Source organism: Miscanthus floridulus, chromosome 16, assembly GCF_019320115.1.
Source record: "Miscanthus floridulus cultivar M001 chromosome 16, ASM1932011v1, whole genome shotgun sequence".
NCBI classification, from domain to species: domain Eukaryota; kingdom Viridiplantae; phylum Streptophyta; class Magnoliopsida; order Poales; family Poaceae; genus Miscanthus; species Miscanthus floridulus.
Window position 1 is genome coordinate 115,673,375 of NC_089595.1, and position 17,315 is coordinate 115,690,689.

The 17,315-nt window shown below is 47.2% G+C and overlaps 2 protein-coding genes and 1 long non-coding RNA gene across 5 annotated transcripts; 1 reads left to right on the plus strand and 2 right to left on the minus strand.

Moving 5' to 3' along the window:
- Window positions 1–2,515: 2,515 nt before the first annotated feature.
- LOC136509909 (ketol-acid reductoisomerase, chloroplastic) lies at window positions 2,516–6,069 on the minus strand. Its single transcript, XM_066504501.1, has 10 exons — window positions 5,558–6,069; window positions 5,334–5,426; window positions 5,036–5,101; window positions 4,590–4,730; window positions 4,128–4,355; window positions 3,870–3,987; window positions 3,656–3,795; window positions 3,405–3,572; window positions 3,144–3,299; window positions 2,516–3,049 (listed from the first exon to the last, which is right to left on the minus strand). The coding sequence occupies exons 1-10, from the start codon at window positions 5,831–5,833 to the stop codon at window positions 2,684–2,686; spliced, it is 1,752 nt and encodes a 583-aa protein (XP_066360598.1). The 5' UTR covers window positions 5,834–6,069; the 3' UTR covers window positions 2,516–2,683.
- Window positions 6,070–11,010: 4,941 nt separating this feature from the next.
- Window positions 11,011–17,232, plus strand: LOC136509914 (U-box domain-containing protein 7-like). The gene is made up of 2 exons (XM_066504506.1): window positions 11,011–11,433; window positions 16,284–17,232. Exons 1-2 carry the CDS (start codon window positions 11,168–11,170, stop codon window positions 17,182–17,184), a joined length of 1,167 nt encoding a protein of 388 aa, XP_066360603.1. The 5' UTR covers window positions 11,011–11,167; the 3' UTR covers window positions 17,185–17,232.
- On the minus strand, window positions 12,810–15,835 carry LOC136509926 (uncharacterized). 3 transcript variants are annotated; one of them, XR_010772568.1, is made up of 5 exons: window positions 15,437–15,835; window positions 15,274–15,332; window positions 15,167–15,200; window positions 14,955–15,095; window positions 12,810–14,073 (listed from the first exon to the last, which is right to left on the minus strand). It is a non-coding gene; the product is annotated as an uncharacterized lncRNA (long non-coding RNA). The 3 variants fall into 3 exon arrangements; XR_010772569.1 differs by having other exon boundaries at window positions 12,810–14,823; XR_010772567.1 differs by having other exon boundaries at window positions 12,810–15,095.
- Window positions 17,233–17,315: the final 83 nt, after the last annotated feature.

Here is a 17,315-nt window from a genome sequence, read left to right on the forward strand (position 1 = left end):
ATGTTTAAAATAAGGGAATTTTAAGATGGTACTAGTTCTAGAGTAAAGGTCAATGTAGCTCTGGCTCCATATGGTTATACATATAAATTTTAAAAAACGTGCAATGTATAACCGAACCATTACATTAGTGCAAGAAAACGTGATACAGTTTGAATGCTATTTAACGCTCTAGTGATTCTTGATTCACTTTTGCTTTGTTTGGAACAACAAAGAATTTTTTGTTGGTGCTTGAATTTGAATTTTATTTTCTTAGCTGCTCTTTTGCACAAGTTTGATAAATTTATTTGTTGAATTCAAGGAGATGTAAGTATACAAGTTTGTTGATAAATTTATTGTTCACAACTAACCAAAGTCGGTTATCTTCTCTCTTTTGATTTTCTACGTGGTATATATACCCATATAGATATTCTTTAATCTCTATTTGGTTGTATAATAAACTTATTACTCTATATATCATTCCATCCATATTTATAGTTTTCCCTTTGCATTGCACCTTTAGGCTCCCTTTGGAGAAACATAGAGGAATTTCCTATGAATCCCTTCAGAACAAATGACTGGGTTGCTACAAATCCTATGGAATGTCTTGTTTCATATGATTTGGAGGAATTTTACCAAGTGGAAAGTTTCATTTATCTCTCTCTCTCTCTCTCTCTCTCTCTCTCTCTCTCTCTCTCTCTCTCTCATCAAATTTCATGTATTTTCTCAATCCATAGGATTTAAGGCGTTAGGGCATTCTATTCCTATAATTTTTATATTCTGCCTTTCTAAAATCTTTGAATTGCAAAAGGAAGCCTTATGTGTTTAAAATACTGAATTTGTTGAAACTTTAGCTACCTTTCACAGTTTGTTCTTGCGCATGCAGCACCTGCATCTCGTGCACTATGATATGATCCTTCTCTTTCCAAGAATCGCTCAAGAAAGGACTAGATAGAGCTAGTGCAAACAAGGCCAAGATGTCGATTACTCTCACTCTGTGTGGAGATCTTTGCTGGTGAAACTAAACGCGTTCCATGTTTCACTTTAATCATGGTTTATTTGAAGGGCATTGCTGTGGTACTTCCTAAGAGGTATAGGTAATAGGTTAAATATATATTTAGTTATTTAATTTGTAATTTTAGAAAAATAGGGTAAACAAGACATAAAAATCTTTTTTATATCTAATTGATGCTTGTGTGATCTATTGGATGTGATAAATCTTTTTATTTGGTAATTTAGACTAACATAATTTGGTTAGCACTAATAAGGTGTCAAATCGGATGAGATGTGATGCTTACTCCCTCCGTCCCAAACGTTTTTTACTTTCACATATCTTGTTTGACCGTTCGTCTTATTCAAAAATTTTATGTAAATTATAAAATAAATAAATCATTATTAAAGTATCTCTATTGATATAATAAGTCATAACAAAACAGATAATATTTATAAAAAAAAAGTTTGAATGAGACGGACGGTCACAAGATGTCTGCGAGTTCAGCATTCCTCGTCGCAAAAATAGAGAGAGAAATGATTACAGTTCAGCAAGCAAATTTTATTTTTATTTGAAAAATGCTGGACCATGGTTTATATAGGAACCAAAATGCAAAGCGCGTTTCCGCCAAACTAGAGGCCACCGAACGCGCGCTACTTGCCTGCTTCAACAACCGACCACAACAAACTGCGTAACCACCCAAGCCTTTCTAACGCACTAGTAAGATGCGCCTACGTCTTCAGACTTTCAGAGTTGAGAGCAGCAGCTGTTGTTTAGGCAAAAGCTTGCAACAGCTTTTCTACTCCAAACCGGGCACACAACTTCTAGTGCCGCATGCGTAAAAGGAGCTACTATTTATCTTTAGGTTCTACAATTGTAGGAGTAATAAAATAATACTAAAAAACATGTTAAAATTTTATATATAGAATATTAATATTTATTATACTAATTTTTTTATGATACGCCTATTTAGAGTCATAAATGTTGATGTTATTTTCTATAAAATTAGCGAAATTTAAATAGTTAAACTTTGACCAGGTCTATAATTGTTTTTCTTCTTTTTTTGAACGTAGGCAGTTGCCACGGTTTGTTCCACGTGGTCTCCGAATTTTGCCCAAATCCCTACAAATTTCGGGCAAGACTTGCACATTGGTTCAGCCCAACTCCAGCCTCCAGGCAAGCAAACAGTGTAATGGGTTGTCGGAGACTCGACTTAACAATATCGATCCCTGGCGCGCCCGTCTGACCCGGTCGCGTTACGCTGGCTGGGCGAGCGTACGCGGTGTTGGAAATTGGAATCGCACCTGCTACGAGGTGTTGGGCCGCACCTGGCAGTTTCGATGATGGAGAGCCCGTTGGCAAATCCTATAGAGATGGGCCTATGTTCGCAGTGACAAGTGGGCCATGTTGGGCGCCCTAATAATACTCTCTTAGTCCATTCCTAGACAACATTTCGAGTGATTCAAGGCACGAGTACAAAAGCCCGGCCTTTACCAAAAAGAAAAGGTCATGATGAGCAAGATCACATACCCATACCCTCCCGAGCTATTCCATGGAAGGGTCCATTTTATTCCGAAAACAGATGCCCAAGCTTTCTCAGGTCCTCTGATAGAAGATCACATAGGTTCAGTTCGCACAACATACAGCACTCTGTTCTAACTCTGGACACGAAATCCTCTCTTCCTCTCCCTCCCTCTCTCTGCTCACCGCCTCAATCTAGGAAGACTGCCGGAGCTCCGGGCGCACAAAGTCGGCGTTGGCAGGCACGGAGATGTCGACGGTGGGCCTCAGCTCGGCACAGACCTCGATGGCGCCGTGGACAGGGTCTGACAAGAAGTTGCTGATGAGGTCCTGGTTGATCGGGGCGTCCTTGTCCACCGTCACAAAGGCCTGCTGCGTCAGGATGTAGTCAAAGCGCGGCGCCCACTTCCTGGATCCCAGGCGGGCCGTCGTGGAGCAGTTGTCCACCATGAAGGCGACCCCACGGGCGTGCATGAACGGGTTCAGCGAGTCCACCGACTCGATCACGCTCTCGTTGATGATCTCAGAGTAGGAGTGCCCCTTCTTCCTCAGGATCTCAATCTAGAGCCATTGAACAAACACTGAACGGGTAAGGTAACATCCACCGACAACAAGAGGTTCTCGGTTGTCGCTTGAGAAGTTGGAGAAACCTTACCTGAGCCATCATCAGGGCAATGTACACTCCAGCAGTGAAGGCATGGAGCGGGCCAAGATCACCTTCTGGACGGGTTGAGCGCACCTTTTCACCAACCTTCCACATGCGAGTTTGGTCGATGTTGCCCATCGGAAAAGCTGGGAGGCCCTCTTTATCCTATAAAACATAATTATTTAAGCTTAATAATCTGTGTCAAAACTGTAAACTTAACCATGAGCACAACCAAAATCAGAAATGGTAGTTCAATGTAACAGAACTCACATAAAACCTCCGCCCAGCCAACACCACGCTCCGGATTTCACTTCCAGAGGCCACATCTTCATAGCATTCATAGAGTATATCCATGCACGGATAAAACGATGCACTGTAAGCCTTGTTGAACTCCTTTTTGCCTTCCTCACTCAAAGAGTTGTACACTTCAAGCATCCCCTGGGGTCCAAACAGGAAATTCAGATCACAATCTAATAAACAAAGACTGACAATGGTTTCCATAAGTATGAATAATCGCTTACCTTCTTTGAGATGGTTTTCGAGATGATCCCAGTGATGCCCTCGACAGTGTTTTTGTAGGCTGACTCCTCATCCATTCCTTGTTCTGTGTATCTCCTAAACAGAGCCTCCACGATACCATGGACAGCACCCAGCAAAATGCCTGTATGTTAAATGGTTAGTTACATACTCACGGTACAATTATTAGAGGCACCATGAACAGATCAGTATGCTCACCTCGCTCTCCAAAGATATCGCTCTTGTACTCCTGTTCTAAAGTAGTAGCAAACGTGAAGGGGGAGCCAAGCGCAACTGACCATGCTAGAGCAACATCAGTTGCCCTTCCATCAACATCCTACACAATGAAACAACATTAGTAAAAGTAAGTATAAAGCACATCTGTCACCAAATGCATCTAAAATATGTTTTCAATAGATCAAACAAATAGAAATAAAAAATAAAACATTGATGAGCACAGCAAAGCTTCAAACATACCTGGTGCACAGCAAAGCTAGAGTTGATGCCAGCACCATTGACTTCCTTGCCCTGAACATAAAGCCTGCGAACAGATGGACCCATTCCCTTGGGGCATACAGCAATCACACTGATGTTCTTTGGGAAATCAAGTCCAAGTGATTGCAAATGTCCCAGAAGAAATCCATGAGATAAACCAAGGATACTGTTTGGTTTCATGTGAGAGAAGATCTTCTCATAGTTGTCAGCCTGCAGAAAGTGAAATCCAACTTTCAGGATGAATAAAACCAAAGATGCAACAATTAAGTACCAATATCAGCATAATGAAATGATGAATGGGTGTGCTACAGAACGACATATAGGTTGAACTAACCGGCAGGGAACAAAATAACCTCTTGTTGGCACAAGTCAAGCATCAGGCAGAAGTATACATATACAAAAGAATGCACATGAAACCGTGCAGCTAGTGAACATGGAGCAAACCTGTGCAGCATCAGATATCAGCAGCAACACAAGATCGCTGCCTGAGACAGTTTCCCAAATATCGCCCAAGGTTCCACTCTCTTCAGTGAATCCAGCAGCACGTGCTTCCTCGAAAGATTTGGATCCTTTCCGGAGACCAATCTGAAAGCAAAAGGCAGCAGCATGTTGGACTGACAGAACAGTGCCGAAGTATATACAGGAGGCAGAATATCTGGCTCATGATTGCCATGTCCAAGTTGCACAGAATAAAGAATTATAAACTCTCTCCAATTGAAGTTAATAAAGATTCAAAGAAACTAGGCCAGAGGAAAAATAAAATAAGATTTTTCACTGAAGCAAAGTATAGGTCTTGTTTTTTTCGTAAAAAAAGTAGAGATCTTTCAGTCGATGTGGTCTTCTCATGTATCAGTGCTAACATACATTAGTCCGACAAGAGAAGAACAAACCTTCACAACAATATCTGACTTGGCTTCAGCCAGTGAATCTCTCAGGTTCTGAGCTTGGGCAGGACCCTGCAAAAGGAACGGCGACATGTTATGAGCACTGAACCCAAACAGAAGTAGAAATCCAAGTGAAACCGATGCCATCTACTAGATATGACAACAGTTATGTGGCGATTTAAGCACAGTTGCTCAGTACACAATCTTAGCAACATATATGCCACAACCGACCGTCTACATGACTCCGGAAGAGGAAGAGGAACCGCATAATAGGTGTAGGAAAAAGCTGGCATGTGTGTCGAACCTGCGAGCCCCATCCAATGACTCCCATCTGCTTGACCCCCTTGAACGCCTCCGGGAGCAGCGGGAACAGGTTCCTCCCGCCGCGCACGATGTACTGCGCCACGAGAACCGGTCACGAACCAAACAAATCAAATCGTGCCGAAACGACGGAGAGATTCATCCACCCATCCATCCACGGAGTAGCGAAAGGGGGACGGCGACGGGCGAGTGGGGGGCGCAGCGCACCTCCTCGTGGCCGGCGAGGGAGACCTTCTCCTTCTTGAAGACGGAGGTGTCGAAGTCGAGCGACGGCATAGCGGTGCCGACAGCCGGCGGCGCGGAGACCATGGCGGCGACGTCCCGGCGGCGGGCCCCTGGCGCGGACGCGGACGAGGAGAGGAGGCACGCGGGCTGCTGGGTGGCCGGGAAGGAGACGGACGAGGAGGTGGGGAGGCTCTTGGCACCGGCGGCGGCGGCGGCTAGGGTTTTGGGGTGGCCGAACGCGAGGGTGGAGGCCGCCATGTAGCCGGGTGCAGGACAGCTGCGCGAGCGAGCAAGGACGGCGAGGCGGGTGGCGAGCGGTTGGTGGGGGGTGGGGACTGTCCGTGTGTGATTGATGAGGGCAGACGTGTCAGGGCTAATCCCTGTGGATTTAGACGGCTAAGCCAGCCATGTGATGCGCCGTCGTCGACTGCGATGCGACGCCGGGGCTAGCTAGCTGCCCAGGCCGTTGGCCGCTCACGTGCGCGGTGGGCCTACGAGGTTTTGGCGGGTTGCGCGGCGTGGCGCAGGCGGCGTCCTTTTTTAGCGTCTCGCCCCGCGCTGCTCGTGTCGATCTCGAGACCGCGGGCGCCGTCCGTGCCTTGCCGTCCGTGCCGGATACATCATACACGCGCAGCGCGGCGCGGACAGCCGGTCTGGGGCCGCCTTTTCCGCGTGATAAGCTACCATTGTTTGCTGGGGTTGGGTTAACTCCACGCAAGCAAGCAGTGTGCGTTTTCAGCGCACGTCACGTACGTACGGCGAGGTCAATTGGTGGTGGTGTCAGCGTTGGGTGGATGGATGCACCAGTGGCTTAGCAGCAGATTGATGGATTGAGTGGAGCAGGGTTGAGCCGCAACAACGAATACTTGGTGGATTTATTTCACTAGTCGCGATCTCGTGTGGCATCACGGGATAGGAGTATGTCCGTGGGGGCAGCTGAATCCCCGCCGAGAACGACACCCGATCACCCGATGGGAAAATGCCGAAGGTTCGCTGTCCCCACAACTACGGCCCAACTACCCATCCATCGGCCTAGCCCAGCCCACTGACGTATCATCTGCGGGACCACGTGCGACGTGCGAGACCTGCGACGGCGTGACACGCATGGGCCATTTCCCCTCGGGGCTTCCCCAACGCGGGCTGTCGATAGTGTTGGCTTCACCAAAGAGTTACAGCCAGCAACCCCTGGACAAAGCCAAGGCAGTTCTACTCCCAACGCAAGCCCACACTCAGGCCGTGTGTTTAGTTCGCGAAAATTTGGAAATTTGGCTACGGTAACACTTTTATTTTTATTTAATAATTAGTGTTCAATTATAGACTAATTAGGCTCAAAACATTCGTCTCACGATTTCCAACCAAACTGTGCAATTAGTTTTTTTTCGTCTACATTTAATGCTCCATGCACGTATCGCAAGATTCGATGTGATAACTACTGTAGCACTTTTTAGGAAAACTTTTTGGAACTAAATGTGGCCTCAATACTACTGCTAACTTCAGCTTGTGTCACATCTTTCTCTGGAACACGTCATAAGCATACAAGTTTCAATATTTTGTCAGACCAGGCACAATCAAACAGACATTTTGAGCTGTTTGGCTGGTATTAAAGTCGGCTTATCAGTCGACTAAAGCTATTTTATTATGAAAAAAAAATATTATAGATTCTAGCTGATAAATCGGCTGATAAGTTTGATTGAACAAGCCCCAAAGCTAGGGCTAATGGCCAGCGTGGTGCGTGGAGGACGGCCTCAGCGGCCCAACACCAGCACACCGCCACCACCCTCGCGGCCTCACACGGTCACACCGTCACACAGTGTGCCTCGCTCATCAACTGATGCTAGCTTGCTCAAAAAAGAAAAATGATGCTAGCACAATGACAGGACCGACACCAAAGGCTATAGTATACATGAATAGCATTTTGTGATGAATCTGGTAATGTTTTAGGGTAGAAAAAAGATAAGTACGGATTCCTAGGAGAAGGTACGAGATTATCTCAAGTTTAAATTTACAGGAGGCATTTACATGAGGGATATACTGTACAATATGTGAGAGATTTGGACAAATATTTTATCAAGAAATTGAGCTCACCAAGAGGAACCGAAGGATGCCTTGATTTGTTCTTGGCACAAAATGCATAATCACAAAATAGTAGTAGAGAAATATACGAGAGACTAGCTACTGGTACTGGCGGGTTTATAAACTCAGAGTCCCTCGCAGACCGGCTTCCCCGCAAAGGCTCGGCCCAAGCAGACAGCGCGCAACTCATGGGCCGGCCCAAGAGTCTAAAACAACAGGTCAGAAGAGCGGTCCAGTCACCAACCGGAAGGTCTGGTCAAGGAGGAACAATGCCCGCTTGTCGACTTCGACCCACCTCTCCGACCGGAGCGCTCACTTCGGTCTCCAGCCACCTCCGGGACGGTTTCTCCGACCAGAAGGCCTGGCGAAGCACTACCTCCGACTTCGACCCCGTGTCTCCGACCGGGGCATGCAAAGACCCTGCTCACTGCTCTTCTCTGACTAGCACGATCAGAGCCGACTGGAACCAACCGACCGGGGACGCCCGCTCGGTAGGGATCAGGAGACATGCGGAGAAAAGCAAGGCAAGGCGCACAAGTCAAACCACGATACCAGGGACCATACCCTATTGCCTGCAGGAATAGTACTCTGCAACCGCCCTAACACAAACAGTATTGTAGGCGCCGATATTTTCCTCTACAGTATTGTGGGCACCGTTAAACTCCCATACGGTAAGGCCCCCCCACATGCCTTTGGGCATTGATAGTGTTGTGGGCGTCGGGATTTACCGTACCAGGTGATCCTGGTGAAACCCCTCACATGCCTCTGGGCATCAACAATATATGCAGGTACCGACGTCTGCACACCCAAAGAAGACAACATCACCTCCCACATGCGTCTGGCACTCAGCAGTAACATCAATAGTGTTGTGAGCGCCTACTATTATCTCGTACCCGTCGGCGTGGGTAACAAGGCTCAGTGGCATACGTACCCTCTCCCTTTCACTTGCAAAGCCATCTCCTTCATTTATAAAAGGGGATGCGCTCCCTCCAATACAGTTAAGTTCCAAAAAGAAAAACCAAAGCTCGATCAAGCTCACAACCATAGAACCGTCAGGTTCGGACCTCAAGCACACGCTTAAACACTTAGCTCATAGCGGAGCTCCTGTCGCTCTCGGCCCTTCCGACCGGAGCCGACCGGATCTCTTGTACACCCCATTTCTCTCCTTCTCGTTTGTAACCCCACTGTAAACTTCGAGCACCTGGACTCAGGAATAAAGTCACCGACCGACTCAAACTGGACGTAGGGCACGTTGCCTGAACCAGTATAAACCCTGTGTCATTGAGTGCTAGGCCACCTCCAATCACAAACGTACGGTAAAACTATAAATATTTACTAGTTGGTCATTTTTTGCACCGACAGATACTATTTGAGCAAACCAACTTTCTAGTCATTATATTATAATAAAAAAAATTAGACCTTGCCCCTTACGTAACAAGGAGATAATAGGCTTAGGGGGTGTTTGGTTCTTTAGTCGCTCCTAAAATTCATATCGCATCGAATGTTTAGATACTAATAAAGAGCATTAAATATAGATTAATTATAAAACCAATTACATAGATGGAGGCTAATTTGCGAGATGATTTTTAAGCCTAATTAATCTGTCATTAGCACATGTTTAATGTAGCGACACGTTGTCAACTCATGGACTAATTAGGCTTAAAAGATTCGTCTCGTAAATTAGTCGCAAGTTGTGTAATTAGTTTCGTAATTAATTGATATTTAATACTCCATACATGTGTCTAAATATTCGATGTGACAGGAATTTTAGAAGCGCATGTAGAAACCAAACATGTCTTAGTCATTGTCAAGCACACCACTACACTAGTGGATCTCTAACGCTTCTCTTATATAATGCTCCACCATTTGTGTCCGAACCAGCCGACCCACCATATGCAGGCCACCAGCACTTACTACTCCTTTCTTTTTAATCAAATCAAATGACTCATTTGAAATGAGCATGTGAGTATGAGCTACCCGGCCAAAGCTCAGCCAAACATATATTTATGGAAAAAGTCCAAATTACTCCTCTCAAGTTTGGCATATGTCCAAATTACCCCTTGAACTTACATTTGGTTCAATTTACTCCCTCCAACTATTTGAGTTGATCTAGTTTACCCCTCAACATGATTTATTATATTTGTTTTTCTACGTACTAGTTGAGTCTTAATATCAACTTTTATGATATGATAGAGAACATCATAAATTATGTTAGAAAGATATATCTGAACTTTTTGCCACTATTTTGATAGCTTAGGAAATTTAATAATAAATTAACACTAGAGATACAATATCGTGTAAAACATAATGATGAAAATTCATAGTGCATTTTTCCAACACAAAATACAATGTCCTCTATCACCTCACAAAATTTGAAACTAAAATATAATTTGTACATAGAGAAACAAAAAATAAAAATCTCTTTAAGGTGTTGGTTGGACCAACTTAAATAGTTGGAGGGAGTAAATTGAACCAAATGTTAGTTCAGGGGTTATTTGGACATAGGCCAAAGTTTGAGGGAGTGATATGGACTTTTTCCTATACTTATCAGAGTCAGCCGAGATCTGGGTCCCTTGGCAAGTCAGCGGTGGAATATGTTAGTGCTGTAGCATGCCATTTGACACCAGAGTTTTTTTTTTCAAATTTCCATTCACCATCTTTGGCTTGAGATGACTACCATGACACCATCGTAAACGCCCTGATCAAACGGTTGCATTCGAACTGAATTTGCCGATCGAGCATCAATAAATTTTCTGTTGCAGTGCTTATGGACCCGTACGTACGTTGTACGTAGTTTCCATACCTATAAGCCGACCATGAGTAAATTTGGCCACGAAGGCAGACATGTTTTTGTCATGTGACAGTTCAGTCATCGCAATGACGATAGAATTCTTCCTTAGAAGATCGAGTTAGGTAGAATAATTTCAGGGCAGAAAAACAAAAAAAGCACGAGCAAGCTACGTCCAAAGCACCGCTCGCCATAATTCCCCAACGCACCCGGCGAAGAAGCACGGTCCTGCACATCGGTCCTGCACGCATGTACCCTGGGTACGTACCTGATAACGCCGGCCGCCGGCCATGCTCACAAGTCGTCACAAGAAAAGGGCACGAGGCCGGCCGGTGGAGGCGGCTGACCCCCAACACAACGCAAAGCCGGCCGGCCGTCGCCACTTTTGCAGCTTTCCCGGCCGGTGCCGCTGGTGGTGTCACGGTGCGGTACCGGTACCACCACGTCAAGGACCGAACCCCAACGCCCAACCCCGCCTCCCTACAAGTGCTCCACACGTCAGCCGCCGGGGGGCCGAGATCACCAAATCTAAAGCCACTTTCCCCCACAAAACGCCCGTGCCGAGCCAAACGCCCAAACCCAACCCAACCGCCCGCCACGGGCGCTACCGCTACGTTTGCCCGCGCGAAAAAACAAAAACGTACACCACCATCGCCCACCTCGGCAGCTACGTGCGTGCGTGCGCATGCACCGGCGCCACCGAGCCGGCGGCCTTACTGGTGGTGGCGGGGATGGGGGCAGCAGCGGTCGACGACGCCGCGTCGATGAGGGCCGCGGTGAGGCGGCTCAGCCTCGGCGCGGCGGCGGCGGAGGAGAAGCGGGACGCCGCGGGGGAGGTCGCGAGGCTGGCGCGCGCGGACGAGCGGACGAAGCGCCTCCTGCCCGAGCTCGGCGTCGTGCCGGCGCTCCTGGACATGCTGGCCGACGGGCGGAGCGCCGCGGGAGCGCGCGTGGCCGCGGCCGGGGCGCTGCTCGAGCTCGCCAGAGGGACGCACAGGTTGGTCGGTCACTGAGTTCTACTTTCTCCGTGCTTGTTGCCTACCTTGCCTGCGCGCCTGCCTTGGTGTTCTTTCCTCGAGATTCTTCTCGCGTGCAACTTCTTTTGAGAGACATGTTGTTACTAGAAACTCTTTTGGGCAGGGGAAACAGAGTGGGTAGCGTAGTATGGCTCTCCTGCATGAGATTTGAATTGGGGAAGCAATGGTCTTGTCCCAAAATTCAGACAAAAAGAGGCCACGTTTTTGGATAGTTTCTTTTCGAAGAAGGTGCTTGAACGTTTCTGTTCAGTGGTGTCCTTCCTTTCTTTTCCTCACTCAAACATGTTTGGTTTGCTTTGAATTTGAAATCCACCTATTGTTCAGACTTTGGAGTCAGCAAATTGTGTCTCAAGTCCCCCATCAACTGCTATTTCTCCAGGAAAAGAAAGAACTCTTGACGTCAGAAAGTACATACGTACGATCCTGTTCGAGAGTCTGTATTCGGCTTATAAGCCTTGGCTTATCAGCCAACGAACAGTATTTTTCTCTTACACCAAACCAACCAGCAGTACTTTTAGCCATGGCTTATAAGTCAATTCAGCCGAAATGAACAGGCTGTATATATTCGTTTGAATTAAAAAAAAACTCTGGGTTGCTGCACTTGCACATGTAACTGCGCTGTAGTCAGTCACGATGCTTTACATTCACAATTTTCACAAAACCATATAACAAAGGATTGAAAAATCACTAAATCAGAATCGGTTAGCCTTGACAAAGGTGTCCCCCCTTGGCCGGTTGTCTCTGCCATGCCAAATCCACTCAAACTGCTCTGACCTTTTGAGCAGCATTTGTCAAAGTCCTTCTTAAACAATATGCACGCCCATCAATTCTTGCCGGCTGCTGCTTTCCACAAACCATTAGGCAAGCACGGGCCAACTTTTGCGTACGTGAGAGTCCCCTCACGCCATTGTTATTTGATCTGCCAAAATCATTGACCAGAACACATACTGTTCGCTTATCTGCCGTACTATTTCAGCGAACGAACAGTGTTTTTCTCTCACAACAAATCAGCGAAACGAATAGGGCCATTAATGCCAGCGCTTTATCTGGCTCCAGTTTCAGCTTTGTTGGTTGGTATTAGGTAGCCCAAACGTACAATACTATCTCAGGCTCAGCTCTTTCAGGTTTCAGAGCCTCCCTTGTTTTCTGCAGACAAAGTTTACCAAACAAAATGGACCCAAGGCCTAACCATGTGTTTCTTTTCGTTTGTTCCATCACTTTGACGAAACCAGCTAGCTCTTACAGAGACATTTGTGCTTTATTCCCCCCCCCCCCCCCCCCCCCCCCCCCCCCCCCACACCCCCAGCGTAATGCATTTTTGGAATGTCATGTGGATATGGCCATGGGCCCCCGATAGTGACAAGCACATACATGGTGCGTCAGGAAAAGTTAGACACCATGTCACCATGTGTGTGACACGCCCACGTTGAGAACTTGGACGTACGTACCCAGTTTTTACTAGGTTTGATGTGGACTTGCACTCGTTGCTAATTTGCCTGTGTGCATCGACTGCCAATGGTGACAGTGGAATGAAACTGAAAACCACAATGGCACCCCGTGAAAGCACCCAGATGATAGAATCATAGAAGAGCAGACGTGTAATCCAATAGACCGTGATGCATGAAGCCATGTGACTTCTGAATGCTCCAAGAAGCGTTTTCTAATCGACTGGAGTTTGTTTATCCTTTCCTTTGGCTGCTTGATTAAAATTCAACAATTCACTAGTTCAGAATTGTTTCTCCTGAATTATATATTATATACTAGTGGGTACCCCGCGCGTTGCCGCGGGGAAGTGATGCAATCACGATTGAAAATTATAGTAACTAAGATGAATACACTAAAATCATCTATTGAGCAGAGCCTTTGTAGGAGCGGCTGATAAGTGTATGCGTACTGATATCATCTGTATGATCAAGATAGAATTTTAGTTGGTCTCTATAATTTATAATAGGGAGAGTAGTATTTGTATAGAAGGGCGGGCCTGGTGCAAGCGGTAGAGTCTTACCGCCTGTGACCAAAAGGTCCCGGATTCGAGTCGCGGTCTCCTCGTATTGCACAGGCGAGGTTAAGGCTTGCCACTAACACCCTTCCCCAGACCCCGCACAGAGCGGGAGCTCTCTGCACTAGGTACGCCCTTAGAGTAGTATTTGTACAGGGGCCGAAACAGTATACTTGACAGATCAATACATAGCTAGAGTTTGCCGGTTCCATGTAAGTCTTGATGAATAAGAGCAAGACGAAGCAGCAGCGAGTGTAACGGCAAGGTTAGAATTAGTGCCACAGCCCACAGGGTTGAACAATTCAAGTCTACATAAACAAAAGGAAGACAAAGCAGAAGCTGAATCCTTAGGCCTCCGCTGAGCTGCAGTGATATGGAAATAAAATTGAAGTTAATGTGATGCTGTTTGTATACATCACCATACCAGTTGGAATGGTTTTCAAGCAGCGAAGTGACACTGCCATTTGATATGCTCATAGAGTTATAGGACCAGTACCAAGATAGCATTAATTACATGTGTGGACCTGAATGACGGACCTGAAAGATGGCCATAAGAAAGTGGAGGCATATGCATGGTCATGGGAGGTAAAGGAACAATGATCTACAAAACAGAATGATGTAGATTTCAAGGCACAGTACCGTGAACTTCTCATTTTATGTTGCTATATGCAGTATGGTCATACATAAACAGAACGTATTTTTCTTCTTGGTAGGTCTGTATAATGTTCAATTAAATGTAGAGAGGCAATATGTTAACATACGCTCCTATCAGGTGCAGCAAGAGCAACAGTTAAAGTATAGGCTAAAAGATTTTTTTTGGAACATTTATGAATACTCAGTAGCAGTTAGAAGCACAAAGAAAGAGGAAAAAATAATGGTAATTGCTCCTTATACTAAGAACAGTAGGTGTAATAGTGGTAGTACTCCGGGAACATCTGTTTTACTTTTGGATCAGTGTGTGTATGAACATATTTATGGAAAGGTTAGACTTCTATCCATCATCAGGGAAAGATACTATAGGTAAGTTCACGGCTTGAAGATCACCATTGAGTATACAACTTGTTAGAAGATTGGATTGGAGGATCTAATTATATAAGAAATGTTAGTAGGGTACATGACAAAGGCAGTAACACAGACATATAGTATGGCCCGAAAAATAAGCCGTGGGTAACTAATGTAGTAGCTAAGTGATGTAAGTATTTTTCCCTATGAAATTATAAGGCTATCAGGTCTCTGCGGTAATTGTAGACTGAGTAGGTAGCTGTAATTTTTTTGCCAGTTTGACGACTATCATAGAAGTGGTTACTATATGTCTTCCTATTGGATCGGAACGCAGAATGTTGGCATGAACCTGAGGACACATACAGAAAATAGCAGATGTAGAGAAGGTGAAGGGGTTTGTAGTGTAGCCATAAGGGCAAATTGCATCTGACAGAATTCAGTAAGCCGACGTGACATGGTAAGTAAGCAGTTCAGGTGTACCTATATTTGTAAGTCACATGAGATGCCATTTTCATCTCGGGTTGTCCAAAATCTGTGGTTTTAATCACCTGCACCACTGTTAGCTGAAATGGTACTTCAGGGGAGGAAAATCATGCACAAAATACCCAAATCTGTAAGGGGCTGCAGTAGCATTGCAAGTCAGTAAATGTAAGTTTTGACACAGTATGAGCAGAGTTGCAAAAGGAGAGTACCTGTGGAACCGTAGTAGCTGCACACATCAATAATCTGTAGAGTATTTACGACACGGTTAGAAACCCACACAACCAAAAAAAAAGGACACGTACGCAGGCATTAATACCTGAATTCAGTTGGTATTTGTTCACATGTCATTTAAAATTTCAGTGTGGACAGAAATTTCTGTAAGCAAAGGTACCATAGGTATGAGAAAACAAAAGCAACTGAATTGGAGAGGCCGACGGAAGGTATCCATTTATTTTCTGCAGCGAAGCATGAGAACTCACCGTTTCCGTTCCTGGAAGCCGCAAACAGTCTACGCCTTGTGCGCCTGAAAGTCCGGTGGGATGTGCGGCACCTGAATCGGAGGAACCGGAGATGGAGCGGAGGAGGGACGCACCAGTGGGCCACATCTTCCTTCACCAGCGATGGCAGCAGCAGCATGCACGCGAGCGTAGATGCAAGGGAGCGGCGTGCAGCCGGGGACGGCGGAGCGGGCCGGGGCTGCGCCGGCATGACCAGCGTGGAGCGGGGGTCGCCTGCTGGGACGCCGCGGCCAGGAGGACAGGGTGGGGCAGTGGAGGAGGAGGCGGCGGCGTGGCGAGGAGGCCGCGGATTTTTTTTCTTTCTTTCTTTCTTTTTACGGCAAGGAGGCGGCGGGTGTTTGCGGGCAGCGTGCTGCGGCTGCTGAGGAAGGTTCCAGGTGAGGCCAGAAGGGAGGAGGATCGGACGGACCTCATCGCTGGATGTACGGATGGGACAGAAGGAATTGTTAGGTGACGTGGAGGCAGGGGCTGTCAATTTTGGTATACAGCATTAAGAGAATAGCATTAAGAGAGTATGGTAGATTAGTCTGCAATTTGAGTAGTTGATGGAAAAATGGCAAAGCCTTTCTTTGAATTTGCATTATGTTTTTGGTGCATCTGTTGATTCTGCTCTGCAATTTTAGTTTTTAGGTGATTGATTGAAAAAAAAGTAGTGCTTTATTAGTACTGCAATTTTAGGTGATTGAAAAAAGGGCAAAATTGTTCTTTGAACTCCATTGCAGCATGTTTTCTGCCCATCTGTAATATTCTGGGTTGTCATTTTGGTTATCTGCTGAAGTGCTGATGGGCTTCTGCTCTTGGTTTTCAGAAATAAGGTGCACATCGTCAAGGCCGGTCTGCTCAAGAAGCTGCCGCGGCTCACGGACGACAAGGACCTGTCGAGAAGCCAGGAGCTGGCGCTGCTGGTTCTTTCCATCTCGTCACTGGCCAACACCGACTTCCCCCTCTCCACCACCGAGCTCCTGCCGTTCCTCGTGGCCACGCTGAGCGCCGCCGACGTCCCGTCCGACACGAAGCTGCCGTGCCTGGCGACCCTCCGCAACCTGTCGACGAAGCTCGAGCACGCGCGCGACGTGGTGTCCAGCGGCGCCGTGCGCGCGCTCCTGTCCCTGTCCCTCTCGCTGGACCGGAAGACGTCCGAGGCGGCGCTGTGCATCCTCGGGGAGCTGGCGGCAGCGAGCGCGGCGGCGAGGAAGGCGATGGAGGAGGAGGAGGGCGAGGCGGCGTCGCGGGCGGTCCTGGAGGCCATGACGCGGCACGAGAGCGCGCGGTGCCAGGAGCACGCGACGTACCTGGCCATGGTGCTCGCGCGGCACGGCAGCCGCGCGCTGCGGCGCAGGATGCGCCAGCTCGGCGTCGTGCAGGCGCTCCTGGAGGTCTCGCTGCTCGGCAGCCCGCTCGCGCAGCGGCGGGCGGCCAAGATCCTGCAGTGGTTCAAGGAGGAAGGGCCGCAGCAGAGCAGGGTCAGCGCGCACTCGGGGCCTCGCGTGGAGGGAGACGGCGGCACGTCGTGCCCCGACGACGACGTCGCCGGCGAGGACGGCCGGGAGGCGAAGGATTGCCGCCGGGATACCACCGTGGGCAAGATTGTGAGGCAGAGCCTGGATAGGAACATGAAGTGTATACTGAGGAGGGCCACGGCGTCCGTGGACCTGACCAATGTTAAGCTGCTGGTTACGAGCTCTAGCTCCAAGAGCTTGCCTTGCTGAACTCGATTATCAAGTGTTCAGTTTTCCCTTCTATTTTGATGATCACCATTCTTTCTGAGTGCTGGAAGGTTGACGCATTCTCCTCAACTTTTTTTTTTCTTTTTTGGTGAAAGGCGCGCATAGTATCACCA